This window comes from Pecten maximus, chromosome 3 (genome assembly GCF_902652985.1).
Source record: "Pecten maximus chromosome 3, xPecMax1.1, whole genome shotgun sequence".
NCBI lineage: Eukaryota > Metazoa > Mollusca > Bivalvia > Pectinida > Pectinidae > Pecten > Pecten maximus.
The window spans coordinates 30,623,513-30,641,431 of NC_047017.1; the positions used below are offsets into that span (position 1 = coordinate 30,623,513).

Here is a 17,919-nt window from a genome sequence, read left to right on the forward strand (position 1 = left end):
ATAACATACCGTAGAGGAAACAGGATATATAGAAATCAATATAAACGACATGACGAAATATTTCATCTCTGGTCCTAATACATCACAATGTTAACATATGTAAATCGTGTATAAATCATGTATAAAGTTGCATATCAAATATCAATGTATAAAAATAAACATATATTTATAGGTTTGGTTCGGTTTTGCATTGTGAAATGTCCATCTGTTTCAGCTAGATGCGTGATTGTGCGTGTAATTTGGGAGACTGCGGTATCGGAATGGAAGTTAAGTAAAGAGAGCTACAATTGAACATTTTGTTCCTTTTTAATGATTAATTCAATAAATAAATAAATATATAAATAAACATATATATAAATAACTGATAGTCTCACGTATGTCTACTAAATTTATTTTGGAAAAACATGTTCTGTGTTTCCTGAATATTTGAATGTATGGCGTGTTTTTTGTCTCCTGAATACGTGACTGTATGACGTGTTTCTTGTCTCCTGAATACGGGACTGTATGACGTGTTTCTTGTCTCCTGAATACGGGACTGTATGACGTGTTTCATGTCTCCTGAATATGTGACTGTATGACGTGTTTCTTGTCTCCTGAATATGTGACTGTATGGCGTGTTTCTTGTCTCCTGAATACGGGACTGTATGACGTGTTTCATGTCTCCTGAATATGTGACTGTATGACCTGTTTATTGTCTCCTGAATATGTTACAGTATGACGTGTTTTGTCTCCTGAATACGTCACTGTATGACGTGTTTCTTGTCTCCTGAATATGTGACTGTATGACGTGTTTTGTCTCCTGAATACGTCACTGTATGACGTGTTTCTTGTCTCCTGAATACGTGACTGTATGACGTGTTTCTTGTCTCCTGAATACGTAACTGTATGACGTGTTTCTTGTCTCCTGAATATGTGACTGTATGACAAGTTTCTTGTCTCCTGAATATGTGATCATGACTGTATGACGTGTTTCTTGTCTCCTGAATACGTAACTGTATGACGTGTTTCTTGTCTCCTGAATATGTGACTGTATGACATGTTTCTTGTCTCCTGAATATGTGACTGTATGACGTGTTTTGTCTCCTGAATACGTCACTGTATAACGTGTTTCTTGTCTCCTGAATACGTGACTGTATGACGTGTTTCTTGTCTCCTGAATATGTGACTGTATGACGTGTTTCTTGTCTCCTGAATACGTAACTGTATGACGTGTTTCTTGTCTCCTGAATATGTGAGTGTATGACGTGTTTCTTGTATCCTGAATACGTGACTGTATGACGTGTTTTGTCTCCTGAATACGTCACTGTATAACGTGTTTCTTGTCTCCTGAATACGTGACTGTATGACGTGTTTCTTGTCTCCTGAATATGTGACTGTATGACGTGTTTCTTGTCTCCTGAATACGTAACTGTATGACGTGTTTCTTGTCTCCTGAATATGTGAGTGTATGACGTGTTTCTTGTATCCTGAATACGTGACTGTATGACGTGTTTCTTGTCTCCTGAATATGTGACTGTATGACAAGTTTCTTGTCTCCTGAATACGTGACTGTATGACGTGTTTCTTGTCTCCTGAATTTGTGACTGTATGACGTGTTTCTTGTCTGCTGAATTTGTGACTGTATGACATGTTTCTTGTCTCCTGAATACGTGACTGTATGACGTGTTTCGTGTCTACTGAATATGTGACTGTATGACGTGTTTCTTGTCTCCTGAATATGTGACTGTATGACGTGTTTCTTGTCTCCTGAATACGTCACTGTATGACGTGTTTCTTGTCTCCTGAAAATGTGACTGTATGACGTGTTTTGTCTCCTGAATACGTCACTGTATGACGTGTTTCTTGTCTCCTGAATATGTGACTGTATGACGTGTTTCTTGTCTCCTGAATACGTGACTGTATGACGTGTTTCTTGTCTCCTGAATATGTGACTGTATGACATGTTTTCTGTCTACTGAACATGTGACAGTGTGACGTGTTTCTTGTCTCCTGAATATGTGACTGTATGACGTGTTTCTTGTCTCATGAATTTGTGACTGTATGACGTGTTTCTTGTCTGCTGAATATGTGAATGTATGACGTGTTTCTTGTCTCCTGAATATGTGACTGTATGACGTGTTTCTTGTCTCCTGAATACGTGACTGTATGACGTGTTTCTTGTCTCCTGAATTTGTGACTGTATGACGTGTTTCTTGTCTGCTGAATATGTGACTGTATGACATGTTTCTTGTCTCCTGAATACGTGACTGTATGACGTGTTTCGTGTCTCCTGAATATGTGACTGTATGACATGTTTCTTGTCTCCTGAATACGTGACTGTATGACGTGTTTCGTGTCTCCTGAATATGTGACTGTATGACATGTTTCTTGTCTCCTGAATACGTGACTGTATGACGTGTTTCGTGTCTCCTGAATACGTGACTGTATAACGTGTTTCTTGTCTGCTTAATACGTGACTGTATGACGTGTTTCTTGTCTCCTGAATACGTGACTGTATGACGTGTTTCGTGTCTCCTGAATACGTGACTGTATAACGTGTTTCTTGTCTGCTTAATACGTGACTGTATGACGTGTTCGGTGTCTCCTTGAATGTCTTCCTGTATGACGTAATGTAGGTCACAGCCATTAACTCATTTAAGCATTGATGCCAAGTTTCATTAAGGTATAAAAAAAATTTTGCAAGCTGTATGAATTTGCATAGAAGAATCTACAAAAAATTTGCAAACAAAATGTTTAGCATTCCCCAATGAAACTAAAAAATAACTGACATCGACGCTTATAATTATTTTTTGAAATTGATTTTTAAAATTAATACTTGTTTTATGTATAATTTAACTGATCTTATAAGTGATTCTTTTTCACAAATCAATACACAAACTCAATGGCCGTATTGTGACGTCACTTTTTTGCGCCATTTTCGGATTATTTTTTTCATAGAGATATGGCACTTACAATATATCATTCCCTCACAATATATGCCATTAGAATTAACTGTAACAGTACTGTATCTTATTCCATCACAATATGCATGTATTTCACCATCATCAACTTATCACAATATTACACATGCTTTACTTGCTGACTTATCTTCTTGAGAACTGCCTCCTCGTATGGTAGAGGGTGTTCTTTTGGCATCTTTAGTGGAAAGGTTGTAAGTGTTTGGAACTGGAGTGACTTGCGCAGTTGACTGTATAGAGCCGACAGCGGAATCCTGATTAGATGGTTTGTGGGTATACTTGTTCTTGTTACTGGATGGAGAATGAAGTTTGGAATGGTCTTTGTATTGTCCTGTGGTCTCCTGGGTAACTGAGCTATCCAGTGTTGTCACAGCTGATGGGGTAGGAGCTAAATTATCTCCACCAATCTCTGTAGGAGAGGCACCAGACGTCACTACTCCCGGTGTCCCTACAGTAGACTGGGTAATAGGAGGTAACTTATCAGGTGTCTTTTTTACACTGTCAACACCTGGTTCATTATGTGTCACTTGAGAAGTGATGTCCAAATTGATCTCTGAAGTTGCCTCATCTTTTGACTTTTTGTGGCTCTTCCTTCGTTTTTTCTTTGGTTTCTCCTCCTTGTCCTTCCGTGGTGAGCCTGGAACCTCTTGTGTGACTTGTCTGGTATCTCTTTTTTCCTTTGAAAGCGGACTCTGGACTTCTTGAGAATCTTGCCTGCTTGCATTCCCTTCCTTTGGAGGCGATTCCTGAATCTCTTTAGAGGATTGTCTCAAATTTGGCAGCTTGACGTCTTTAACATCTTCAGAAGTTTGTCTGACGGCTCCCTCTTCTTTCTGAACCTCCTGAATTGCCTGTTTCAGGGTTGTCTGGTCTAACGTAGAGGTGTTTTGTGACAAGGTCATCTGTGTGTGTCTCTCAACCTCAGCCACATCCTCACCTACAATGTAACACCATACATTATTACTTTACAAAACAAGTATTTTATTTCCCTCAACAACAATTAAAGGGCTGTCAGGGTTTGGGAGCCCTGGTGTCAGCCCCTAGTACAAAACGTGACCACAAATTTATCATACAATTTTCTATAGACATTTTCAGTATATCTTTGAAACCATTGTTAAAGATTTTCTTATACTGTCCGTATCATGTGCTTGATAAGGGCGCCACACAAACAACAGGAAATTTTTCATTTCAAAATTATACATCTGAAAAAGAAACACACAATTTAGTCATTCACAGAAATTAAGTTAAAACGAACTAATGAAGTGACTAGACTCCTGACCTTGTATATATTAATGTGACTAAAGAGACTGGTTTGTAACAGCTGGAATATTTTACACACACCAACAGACTCCTTATCTCGAATCATTGTGCATATCTACAGTTATAAGGAATGAATTGCATTGCCTCATTATTTTAGGTGATAGAAACACAAAGATATACATACAGCCTCCCTACTCTAACATTAGGTCAGGGATACACTGGGACATACATACAGCCTCCCTACTCTAGTTCAGGGGTACACAGGGCAATACATACAGCCTCCCTACTCTAGGTCAGGGGTACACTGGGACATACATACAGCCTCCCTACTCTAGGTCAGGGGTACACTAGGACATACATACAGCCTCCCGACTCTAGGTCAGGGAGACACAGGGACATACATACAGCCTCCCTACTCCAGGTCAGGGAGACACTAGGACATACATACAGCCTCCCTACTCTAGGTCAGGGAGACACTAGGACATACATACAGCCTCCCTACTCTAGGTCAGGGGTACACTGGGACATACATACAGCCTCCCAACTCTAGGTCAGGGGTACACTAGGACATACATACAGCCTCCCGACTCTAGGTCAGGGGTACACTGGGACATACATACAGCCTCCATACTCTAGGTCAGGGGTACACTGGGACATACATACAGACTCCCTACTCTAGGTCAGGGTAACACTGGGACATACATACAGCCTCCCTACTCTAGGTCAGGGGTACACTGGGACATACATACAGCCTCCCGACTCTAGGTCAGGGGTACACTGGGACATACATACAGCCTCCCTACTCTAGGTCAGGGGTACACTGGAACATACATACAGCCTCCATACTCTAGGTCAGGGGTACACTGGGACATACATACAGCCTCCCTACTCTAGGTCAGGGGTACACTGGGACATACACACAGCCTCCCTACTCTAGGTCAGGGGTACACTGGGACATACAGTCTCCCTACTCTAGGTCAGGGGTACACTAGGACATACATACAGCCTCCCTACTCTAGTTCAGGGAGACACTGGGACATACATACAGCCTCCCTACTCTAGGTCAGGGGTACACTGGGACAGACATACAGCCTCCCTACACTAGGTCAGGGGTACACTGGGACATACATACAGTCTCCCTACTCTAGGTCAGGGATACACTGGGACATACATACAGCCTCCCTACTCTAGGTCAGGGATACACTGGGATATACATACAGTCTCCCTACTCTAGGTCAGGGATACACTGGGACATACATACAACCTCCCTACTCTAGGTCAGGGAGACACTGGGACATACATACAGCCTCCCTACTCTAGGTCAGGGGTACACTGGGACATACATACAGCCTCCCTACTCTAGGTCAGGGTACACTTGGACATACATACAGCCTCCCAACTCTAGGTCAGGGGTACACTGGGATATACATACAGCCTCCCTACTCTAGTTCAGGGGTACACTGGGACATACATACAGCCTCCCGACTCTAGGTCAGGGGTACACTGGGACATACATACAGCCTCCCGACTCTAGGTCAGGGGTACACTAGCTCTTGTATTTAGATCAGGGAGAAACTGGCTCTTCTATTTAGATGATTAGGAGATTGGCTCTACTTTTTTGACATTTGATACCTTGACTTGTTTTCAAACAACTGAACAATAATTGAAATATTACCTGTTGTGTCATATGTCCTTCTCTGTAGAACAGTAGACCTGAAAGTGAAGGGCATATTCAGTTGGACTCTTAGAGCCTCTACCATGGCCTCCACCCAGACTTGGTTGGTAGACTTTTGCTTTGCCTCAGTCACATTTTCACTCAGCACTGTAACCTTTAGCTTATCAATGTGTTCTTTACACAGCCAGATTGATTTCCCACTTGGCAGACGACACCTTCAGATAAAAAATATTGTAATGAAATGTATGTGCAATAATAAAAGTTTCATTAACATAAAATCAGAGAAATGGAAAATTTACATAAAACAGCATGGATAGATAAATCCAATACTAATTCCAAACAGTCACCTGTATAATAAATTAATCCATTACAAATTCTAATCAGTCACCTCTGAAACAAATTAATCCATTAATAATCCAAATCAGTCATCTGTATAATTAATTAATCCATTACTAATTGCAATCAGTCACCTGTATACTAAATCAACCCAATACTAATTCCAAACAGTCACCTGTATTACAAATTAACCCATTGCTAATTCCAATCAGTCACCTGTATAACAAATTAATCAATTACTAATTCCAATCAGTCACCTGTATAATAAATTAATCCATTACTAATTCCATTCAGACATTTGTATAATAATTAATAACTAATTCCATACAGTCACCTGTATAACAAATTAATCAATTACTATTTCCAATCAGTCACCTGTATAATAAATTTATCCATTACTAATTCCAATAAGTCACCTGTTTAATGAATTAATCAATTACTAATTCCAATCAGTCACCTGTTTCAGTCTTTGTTTTGATAATCAGCCTCACCTTTTAAGTTTTCCCTTTTCTTGCTTTAAATCTATGTCAAAAACCTTCTGACGTAGCAGCTGATAACTTGATTCAAATGTGATACCACTTTTCAAAGTCAACTGTTGAAAAAGGAAAAAACAGATATATTAAAGTTATTTAGTTCAAAATATCACATGTTTACACTTTCTCAGACTAGGAAATACATTGAAATAAAGTTTCTCAGACAAGGAAATACATTGAAATAAAAGTAATTTAAAACCGTGTAATCTTTGTATATATCAACAGTATTCTCTTTCTTAGATCTGGACGTGGAACACAAAACTGAACAAAAAATACATCGGTTTAGTCCCTACAGTAAAACATACCTCCTGTATACACTTGAGGTATTGTTCCCCATCCACATCTGAGAAGAGGTTGAGTACAAAGTCTGGGCTATGTCTCATCACCAAGGTGACATGGGCCAGGTAGGAAGCATACTCCTCCATCTCATCACCAGTAAAGTCTCTCTCTAAAGTCAGAGGTTTACCGACAGAGTGCCACCCCTATACAACACAAATCAAATTACCGTCAGAGTGCCACCCCTATACAACACAAATCAAATTACCGTCAGAGTGCCACCCCTATACAACACAAATCAAATTACCGACAGAGTGCCACCCCTATACAACACAAATAAAATTACCGACACAGTGCCACCCCTATAGAGATCAACCAACCAATTGTTTTCCCATAGACCTTAGTGTTAACGTTTTGGATTATTTCATTCAAATTCTTGAATTGAATATGACGATTATGGTTTATAACAAAAGTTTAGGGTCTGATATAACACCTTATAAAAAAAAAAAGTTGGGTCCTTCAGCTCAAATTTTCTCCCTATACAACACAAATAAAATTACCAACAGAGTGCCACCCCTATACAACACAAATCAAATTACCGACAGAGTGCCACCCCTATACAACACAAATCAAACAATCACACTCTGATCACAAAATATAATGTAACTTTATTACCTGTACACATTCACATAAAGTGTGCAAATCCACACAAGGTATACACATTCACACACAGTGTACAAATCCACACAAGGTGTATACATCCACACAAAGTGTACAAATCCACACAAGGTTTACACATCCACACAAAGTGTACACATTCACACAAAGTGTACACATTCACACAAGGTGTACACATTCACACAAGGTGTACACATTCACACAAGGTGTACAAATCCACACAAAGTGTACAAATCCACACAAGGTGTACACATTCACACAAGGTGTACACATTCACACAAGGTGTACAAATCCACACAAAGTGTACAAATCCACACAAAGTGTACAAATCCACACAAGGTGTACACATTCACACAAGGTGTACAAATCCACACAAAGTGTACACATTCACACAAAGTGTACAAATCAACACAAGGTGTACACGTTCACACAAGGTGTACACATTCACACAAGGTGTACACATTCACACACGGTGTACACATTCACACAGTGTACAAATCCACACAAGGTGTACACATTCACAAAAGGTGTACACATTCACACACAGTGTACACATTCACACACAGTGTACACATTCACACACAGTGTACAAATCCACACAAGGTGTACACATTCAGACAAGGTGTACATACAGTATCTATAATTACCTGTACACATTCACACAAAGTGTACACACAGTTTCTATAATTACCTGTACACATTCACACAAGCTGTACCTACAGTATCTATAATTACCTATACACATTCACACAAGGTGTACACACAGTATCTATAATTACAAGTACACATTCACACAAAGTGTACACACAGTTTCTATAATTACCTGTTCACATTCACACAAAGTGTACACACAGTTTCTATAATTACCTGTACACATTTACACAAAGTGTACACACAGTATCTATAATTACATGTACACATTCACACAAGGTGTACACACAGTATCTATAATTACCTGTTCACATTCACACAAAGTGTACACACAGTTTCTATAATTACCTGTACACATTCACACAAAGTGTACACACAGTATCTATAATTACCTGTACACATTCACAAAAAGTGTACACACAGTTTCTATAATTACCTGTACATATTTACACAAAGTGTACACACAGTTTCTATAATTACCTGTTCACATTCACAAAGTGTACACACAGTATCTATAATTACATGTACACATTCACACAAAGTGTACACACAGTATCTATAATTACCTGTTCACATTCACACAAAGTGTACACACAGTTTCTATAATTACCTGTACACATTCACAAAGTGTACACACAGTATCTATAATTACCTGTTCACATTCACACAAGGTGTACACACAGTATCTATAATTACCTGTACACATTCACACAAAGTGTACACACAGTATCTATAATTACCTGTACACATTCACACAAAGTGTACACACAGTTTCTATAATTACCTGTTCACATTCACACAAAGTGTACACACAGTATCTTCTGGATTTAAAGTCATCCTCATTAGGTAAGGTTTTCTTTGTTTCTACAAAACAATTTTATTAACAATTGATTAAAATCTATAATGTAATAGTTACAACACAATTACAAAGATTTGGAGCCCCAGTGATTTAGTGTGTATGGACTGTCATATCAATCAAGAAAAAAAATGTGCACTTACAATTATTTGCTTTGTTGCAAGAAATATTACGAAATATCTAGATATGTTAATGTGCTGACATGACAGTAATATTAAACTTCAAATTGTAGACATGTAATCACCTATACATCTCCTGCCTCAATATCTATATAGCCCCAGGGAATATCTTTTTTCCATTCATAATGGACCGTCACATTCCATTTACAATGAAATGTATATATGCAGTGCAAACCTTTTCTCAGTAAAGTCCTTGCCAACACATGATTTTTAAGTAAACTTTACATTTCAAGGTCCCAAATTTGGGATTAAATAAACTAACATTGTATCTGTGATCATTCAGCCTGACTATAACAGGCAGGACATCATACCTGTCCAAACGATTGACCCTGAAATATAAATGTGATGAAAATGAACCGCCTGACTTACCTGGTTCCTCCATCTTTGCTATGTCCACAATAAAGAGACGTGGGTAGTTAGCCATGTCATGTGTCATGGCGTAATTTGATATCTGTCTTAGAAACTTCCTCTGGGCAAGCTCAAACATCTCCTGTAACCAAAAATAATCAAAACTTGTGTTTTCATATCATTCTTAAGTGAGAGAACAAAACTTCAGTAAAGAGTATGGCAGTGCAAATACTTATCTGTCACTTAATAACATTATATCTATAAAACTTTTTATTTGTAAAGTGTACTCAATTGTGTAGTTTGAGATAATGATCTGACAGTCTGGACAAGAGATCCATGGATCCTGTATATATAACGATCTGACAGTCTGGACAAGAGATCCATGGATCCTGTATATATAACGATCTGACAGTCTGGACAAGAGATCCATGGGTCCTGTATATATAATGATCTGACAGTCTGGACAAGAGATCCATGGGTCCTGTATACAAAATGATCTGACAGCCTGGACAAGAGATCTATGGGTCCTGTATAGATAATGATCTGACAGACTGGACAAGAGATCCATGGGTCCTGTATAGAAGATGATCTGACAGACTGGACAAGAGATCCATGGGTCCTGTAAATATAATGATCTGACAGTCTGGAAAAGAGATACATGGGTCCTGTATAGAAAAAGATCTGACAGACTGGACAAGAGATCCATGGGTTCTGTATAGAAAATGATCTGACAGCCTGGACAAGAGATCCATGGGTCCTGTATAGATAATGATCTGACAGCCTGGACAAGAGATCCATGGGTACTGTATATATAATGATCTGACAGTCTGGACAAGAGATCCATGGGTCCTGTATACAAAATGATCTGACAGCCTGGGCAACAGATCTATGGGTCCTGTATAGAAAATGATCTGACAGACTTAACAAGAGATCCATGGGTCCTGTATAGATAATGATCTGACAGTCTGTAAAAGAGATACATGGGTCCTGTATAGAAAATGATCTGACAGACTGGACAAGAGATCCATGGGTCCTGTATAGATAATAATCTGACAGACTTAACAAGAGATCCATGGGTCCTGTATAGATAATAATCTGACAGACTTAACAAGAGATCCATGGGTCCTGTATAGATAATAATCTGACAGATTTAACAAGAGATCCATGGGTCCTGTATAGATAACGATCTGACAGACTGGACAAGAGATCCATGGGTGCTGTATAGATAATGATCTGACAGATTTAACAAGAGATCCATGGGTCCTGTATAGATAATGATCTGACAGACTGGACAAGAGACCCATGGGTTCTGTATAGAAAATGATCTGACAGACTGGACAAGAGATCCATGGGTCCGGTATAGAAAAAGATCTGACAGACTGGACAAGAGATCCATGGGTCCTGTATAGAAAAAGATCTGACAGACATGACAAGAGATCCATGGGTCCTGTATACAAAATGATTGGATAGACTGGACAAGAGATCCATGGGTCCTGTATAGAAAAAGATCTGACAGACATGACAAGAGATCCATGGGTCCTGTATACAAAAAGATCTGACAGACTGGACAAGAGATCCATGGGTCCTGTATAGAAAAAGATCTGACAGACATGACAAGAGATCCATGGGTCCTGTATACAAAAAGATCTGACAGACTGGACAAGAGATCCATGGGTCCTGTATAGAAAAAGATCTGCAGACATGACAAGAGATCCATGGGTCCTGTATACAAAATGATTGGATAGACTGGACAAGAGATCCATGGGTCCTGTATAGAAAAAGATCTGACAGACATGACAAGAGATCCATGGGTCCTGTATACAAAAAGATCTGACAGACTGGACAAGAGATCCATGGGTCCTGTATAGAAAAAGATCTGACAGACTGGACAAGAGATCCATGGGTCCTGTATAGATAATGATCTGACAGTCTGGACAAGAGATATATGGGTCCTGTATACAAAATGATCGGACAGCCTGAACAAGAGATCCATGGGTCATGTATAGATAATGATCTGACAGTCTGGACAAGAGATCCATGGGTCCTGTATAGAAAAAGATCTGACAGTCTGGACAAGAGATCCATGGGTCCTGTATAGATAATGATCTGACAGTCTGGACAAGAGATCCATGGGTCCTGTATAGAAAATGATCTGACAGTCTGGACAAGAGATCAATGGGTCCTGTATAGATAATGATCTGACAGTCTGGACAAGAGATCCATGGGTCCTGTATAGATAATGATCTGACAGTCTGGACAAGAGATCCATGGGTCCTGTATAGAAAATGATCTGACAGACTGGACAAGAGATCTATGGGTCCTGTATAGATAATGATCTGACAGTCTGGACAAGAGATCCATGGGTCCTGTATAGATAATGATCTGACAGTCTGGACAAGAGATCCATGGGTCCTGTATAGAAAATGATCTGACAGTCTGGACAAGAGATCAATGGGTCCTGTATAGATAATGATCTGACAGACTGGACAAGAGATCCATGGGTCCTGCATAGAAAAAGATCTGACAGACATGATAAGAGATCCATGGGTCCTGTATAGAAAAAGATCTGACAGACATGACAAGAGATCCATGGGTCCTGTATACAAAATTATCGGACAGACATGACAAGAGATCCATGGGTCCTGTATAGATAATGATCTGACAGTCTGGATAGGAGATCAAAGGGTTTTGTATATAAAATGATCTGACAAGACTTGACAAGAGATCCGTGTGTCCTGTTTAGCTTACTTTATGGATTTGTACTATATCAGTTGAACATCAGAGGAGGAAGAGGCTGCCTCCTTTTTTTATTTAATCATTTACTTACCAAATTTGAAGACGATCAGTCCATCAGAAAATCTATAGTCAAAGAATCATTATTTTTGAAAACAAATGCCGACATGCAGCCTCTAATAAAATATTTCATTTTGTAACAACTTTGAGACAAGTTCTATAAACTTGTGGCCTGGTCTAACTCTATGCCAGGAACACAGTGATTTATTACCTTAAATGAGGTATTAGCTCGGTCACTGTCCTTTTTTTTTTCTCTTTTCTGTCAGCTCCACTTGTTCAGGCAGCTTCACTGATTTTACCAGTGTGAGCAAGTCCTGGTTTGCGTTGGGGTTCGGTCGCTGGAAGTCCACAACAGGGTAGGACATGGAGTTGAAGCCCACCTGAAGCACCGTAAATGTTGACATGTATATACCTGTGTATACCTACCTGTACCTTAGTTTTTGTAGTCCACTCCAGTGGACCTTTGATCTATATTTATTCTTTTCAACGATAGTAGGCATTCCTAAAGATCATTTAAAGCTATAAAAAGTTTTTGAAACAAAGCAATTTTAGTAATTAATTATGTAACATCAGTGACATACCTCGGAGCGTTTCCACTCGGTTCCAGTTCCAACAATGGCCACAACAATGGGCAGTTCTAGTTGTACAGCAAACCTCATCTCCTTACAGCAAATCTTGGACTGGGCATACTGGTCTGACACACAGGCCACCATAACACGAGCCTCAGACAGACCCTGGGCTATCCTGTTCAGTAACTGGTCGTTCTGCGGAATAAGGAGTGAAAGTGACAGAGCAAAGGGTCACAGGTCAAATTTTGTTGGCGATCATGTTTACAGAATTTTGAGGAATTAAATTTGTTCAACTGTGTAATGGTCAATTGTCCTGTGAAACATTCTGGACATCAACAATTCTGCGGGCTCAGGTAGATCTTTGTTGGGTTTTTTTCACACTGAAGACATACATGTAACACTGTCCTATCATACCATTAATCAAGTAAACACCAGACTGATCAACAAGAGAATCCTACTTGTATTTTGGTGACTGTCAAATCATCATATTTTCTCTTAACACTGCTCTGATCTCTATCATTAGACTACATCAGTCTTCCATTATATCCCTAGACCATGATTTACCGATGCTACCAAGCCACACAAAATGGACAATCTTAACCATATAAGTGTGCCATACCATCATTTGACTGAATGGACATTATACACCACGAACACTTGATATTCTGTAATATACACTTACCACATTAACTTGATCGACATCTATCCAGCATTTAATGCCAGTCTCCTCCAAATAGGATTTAAGTTGGCGTGGATCCCCGAAACCGAGGGCACCTGGTAACTCCCTATTAGACAAGCAGATAATTATAAAGATAAAAATTAATATAATTATCATATCATCACCCATATCAGCATGCACATGAATATTTTAAAATTTCCATACCTCATTAATTTAAGAGAACCGTTAAGGAAGAATACAATGTATTTTCTGAAATTATCAACAGCAATATTTTTTAATTTGTATTATATGTTTGTATTGATAAGAGTGGCGATCTTCCTTTTTTCAGTGAAAAATTCTGTCGTTACAGACCGTAATTCTGAAGAAAATTAAAAAAAAACAAAAAAAACACATTTTTATTTTCATATTTTATCCATCAACTATCATGTTAAAATTTTACATCATTGATTAAATATAGCAAATAATAAATCATTATTAAGTAATGATATAATTATTTTACTTTTAAATTCTTTTCATAGAATATTTTATCTGAAAATTGAATGTATGAGGGTAGAGTAATTAGCTACCCAAACTTACTTGGTGCCACATTCCACGGCCAATCTAGAGTTGGCCCACGAGTAACTGATGAAGCAGGAACCAGCTGCTTCTGATTTCACCTGAGAGATCTGTTCATTTTTCTGTAGAGTTGACAGCAACTCCTTCAGCTTTGATTTATACACTGACTTCTTGGAGTTAATCATGTTCACAAACACCTGTTGATAAAAAAAACCACCCTGTTATGTAAACAAATAAACTGTAAACAAAAACACATGTAACACATTATGTACCAATAAAGAATTACAACTGTAAATAAAACACAGGTAAAAGTTAATACCCGCAACTTGCCAATAATTTCATCACAAACTCACCACATCTGATGTGATGACCCCAAGTGACGGACTCTTTTTCCAGTCAAAGTTCTCGCCCAGAGCTACGCAGATGGTGGGGCGCCTCATGGTGCCGACAGCATACTTGTACATGTCACAGCACACTTCATTTGCAGCATAGTTATTGGAAATCAGAGCAAGAAACACTGAGGAATGGACCAGCTGCTGGGCCATCTCTTCACGTGACGTCAGTGCCGCACCCTCTGGGAAGTAGCTGAAACAAATACATAAGTTGTACAGAAACTTGTATGGTATACAAGATTTATAAAATGACTTTCAAATTTTTTTTCAATTACAGACAAATATGTAAAAAAAATTAAAATATTTTTTTGATATATGACTAGTACATGATATGTACAGTGTGAAACCCATTCAAAATTTAATTGATATGAACAAACTTACCAGGAAAATCCTTCTTTTTCAAGGTCAGCACAGATATCAGCTGGATGTATGACATTTGACCTATCCTTGGGAGCATCTCCAGAGCAGTACGAGATGAAGATGTCTGCTCACAAAGAAAGAGTAGACTTACATCATCTTCCACCTCCCACAAGGCTTTGCCAAGTGTTTGATAGTTTAAGAATCTTTCCCCTCAGATCAAGATCCACTAGTCTTACCCCTTGAGATTCTCTCACCCTGTTGCCTTAGATGTATGTAATATTGGTGTTAAATTTACAAAATCTCTTCCCTGTATCAGAATCGTATCATTCCCTCTGTATAACTGTATCAGAATTGTATCATTCCCTCTGTATAACGGTATCAGAATTGTATCATTCATTTGGGTAATAGAAAAGGAAATATCACATAGGTGAAAGTATGGTATACCTGTCATGGGTAATAGAAAAGGAAATCTTGCACAGGTAAAAGTGTGGTATATCTGTCATGGGTAATAGAAAAGGAAATCTTGCACAGGTAAATGTGTGGAATACCTGTCATGGGTAATAGAAAAGGAAATCTCACACAGGTAAAAGTGTGGTATATCTGTCATGGGTAATAGAAAAGGAAATCTTACACAGGTAAAAGTATGGTATATCTGTCATGGGTAATAGAAAAGGAAATCTTGACAGGTAAAAGTGTGGAATACCTGTCATGGGTAAAAGAAAAGGAAATCTTGCACAGGTAAAAGTGTGGTATATCTGTCATGGGTAATAGAAAAGGAAATCTTGACAGGTAAAAGTGTGGAATACCTGTCATGGGTAAAAGAAAAGGCAATCTCGAACAGGTAAAAGTGTGGAATACCTGTCATGGGTAATAGAAAAGGAAATCTTGCACAGGTAAAAGTGTGGTATATCTGTCATGGGTAATAGAAAAGGAAATCTCACACAGGTAAAAGTGTGGTATATCTGTCATGGGTAATAGAAAAGGTAATCTCACACAGGTAAAAGTGTGGTATATCTGTCATGGGTAATAGAAAAGGTAATCTTGCACAGGTAAAAGTGTGGAATACCTGTCATTGGTAATAGAAAACAGATAATCTAATCAGACATAAACAGTACAGGGTACATATATCACAAACAGGATTAATAAACACACAGATATGTGAGGTTGTATTGTGTTGTTACATGTGTGAGGTTATTATTGTGTTGTAATTGTGTTGTTATTGTATTGTGATGTAATGGTGTTGTTATTGTATTGTGTTGTAATTGTGTTGTTATTGTATTGCGCTGTTATTGTGTGAAGTTGTTATTGTGTTGTTATTGTGTGATGTTGTAATCCTGTTGTTATCATGTTGTTATTTTGTTGTCATTGTATTGTTATTGTGTTGTTATTGTTGTATCTACCTGTGTATATCTTACCTGTGGCCATTTCCTTTTGCATCTGCATCAGATTGTTGACATCCTGGTCAAGGTGAACCTCATAGTCACTGTTAGTGTCAGGGGCTAGAATTGTCTGTAGGGTCAGTAGTGGAACTGTGTGGAACTGTTTCTGGCACTGTAGGAAGGGCGCCTTCAACTCCAGGGCACGGCGTATACTGGACGCTTTAAACATGTGTGGGTCTCTCTGGCGCTACAAACAGACATAATGTCTCAACTTAAATTGTTCATTAGACACACAAACAATAAATGTCCATTACAAAGTTAAAGTGGATCTCCACATTTCTTGCCTGTTGGATTCTGTTAGACATGTTATTGCCTAAAATGACAAACGGTATCATTTGGATGTAAATTTCTTCTAAAAAGCACTTAATTCTTGACCTGATATGTGGAGAAGACAATCAATTCTCATAAAAGTTAAGAAGGGATTAAAACAATATCTTTTATCTACTGAAAGGACAGGTGGACCTTGTCTCATATCCATCATTACCTAGTTGAGTAGGGGATAAAAAGTCTACAGCAATGCAGACACCTCTTTATACCTACATGTTTGGTACAGTCAGGACATGGAATCTCATAGTCATAGGTAACACCGTGGAAAGACTCGTTGATCAGACCTTCAAACACCTCATGAATGAAGAAGAGGATGTTATTTGGGTTTGGGCCCTGTACCCTCACACTCAACTCTGAGTCCCTGAAATATAATTAGATTGATATGATATTAATTTCGGGAGAAATTATCATACACAAAACAAGGTTGTATGATATTATAATTTCCCTACCACATCTGAACAGGCATTTAAGTGTTAACAAACGATGTGATAGAGAGCAGATCCAAAACTGATGGACAAGCTTACTCTGTAGTCTTATCATTACTCCTAAGTAAGCACAGAAGTGCCAGTGGCCAAGTGTAAATGTATTTTATCAGTACAACATCAACACTAGTCATCCATTTTTCTGTCATTATCAGTAAAACATCAACACTAGACGGCCATTTTTATGTCATTACCAGTAAAACATCTACACTTGTCGGCCATTTTTCTGTCATTACCAGTAAACCATCAACACTTGTCGGCCATTTTTCTGTCATTACCAGTAAACCATCAACACTTGTCGGCCATTTTTCTGCCATTACCAGTAAAACATCAACACTTGTCATCCATTTTTCTGTCATTACCAGTAAACCATCAACACTTGTCGGCCATTTTTCTGCCATTACCAGTAAAACATCTACACTAGTCATCCATTTTTCTGTCATTACCAGTAAAACATCAACACTTGTCATCCATTTTTCTGTCATTACCAGTAAACCATCAACACTAGTCGGCCATTTTTCTGCCATTACCAGTAAACCATCAACACTTGTCGGCCATTTTTCTGTCATAACCA

General features: G+C 38.5%; 2 protein-coding genes across 2 annotated transcripts in view; both read right to left on the reverse strand.

Moving 5' to 3' along the window:
- Window positions 1-2,844: 2,844 nt before the first annotated feature.
- LOC117323877 lies at window positions 2,845-8,607 on the reverse strand. Its single transcript, XM_033879381.1, has 5 exons — window positions 8,539-8,607; window positions 7,067-7,243; window positions 6,720-6,820; window positions 5,893-6,107; window positions 2,845-3,894 (listed from the first exon to the last, which is right to left on the reverse strand). Exons 1-5 carry the CDS (start codon window positions 8,590-8,592, stop codon window positions 3,053-3,055), a joined length of 1,389 nt encoding a protein of 462 aa, XP_033735272.1. The 5' UTR covers window positions 8,593-8,607; the 3' UTR covers window positions 2,845-3,052.
- Window positions 7,633-17,919, reverse strand: part of LOC117323872 (probable serine/threonine-protein kinase pats1) — a 36,864-nt gene continuing 26,577 nt past the window's right edge. Inside the window, exons 15-25 of the mRNA XM_033879376.1 lie at window positions 17,077-17,224; window positions 16,513-16,723; window positions 15,119-15,221; window positions 14,699-14,930; window positions 14,367-14,542; window positions 13,794-13,896; window positions 13,124-13,306; window positions 12,754-12,922; window positions 9,771-9,891; window positions 9,151-9,230; window positions 7,633-7,652 (exon numbers count right to left, since the gene is read on the reverse strand). Coding sequence (XP_033735267.1) covers window positions 12,776-12,922; window positions 13,124-13,306; window positions 13,794-13,896; window positions 14,367-14,542; window positions 14,699-14,930; window positions 15,119-15,221; window positions 16,513-16,723; window positions 17,077-17,224 — 1,303 coding nt within the window. The 3' untranslated portion in view covers window positions 7,633-7,652; window positions 9,151-9,230; window positions 9,771-9,891; window positions 12,754-12,775. The remainder of the gene's footprint in view (window positions 7,653-9,150; window positions 9,231-9,770; window positions 9,892-12,753; window positions 12,923-13,123; window positions 13,307-13,793; window positions 13,897-14,366; window positions 14,543-14,698; window positions 14,931-15,118; window positions 15,222-16,512; window positions 16,724-17,076; window positions 17,225-17,919) is intronic.

What these genes read in the sequence shown, in the direction of transcription:
- LOC117323877 (XM_033879381.1), bottom strand. Translation starts at nt 8,592, where the DNA reads ATGTGTACAGGTAATTATAGAAACTGTGTGTACACTTTGTGTGAATGT. An exon ending in CTTTGTGTGAATGTGAACAG is followed by an intron (nt 7,244 to 8,538) that starts GTAATTATAGAA and finishes TGTGTTGTATAG; the next exon opens with GGGTGGCACTCTGTCGGTAA. An exon ending in AAGGACATATGACACAACAG is followed by an intron (nt 3,895 to 5,892) that starts GTAATATTTCAA and finishes GTTACATTGTAG; the next exon opens with GTGAGGATGTGGCTGAGGTT.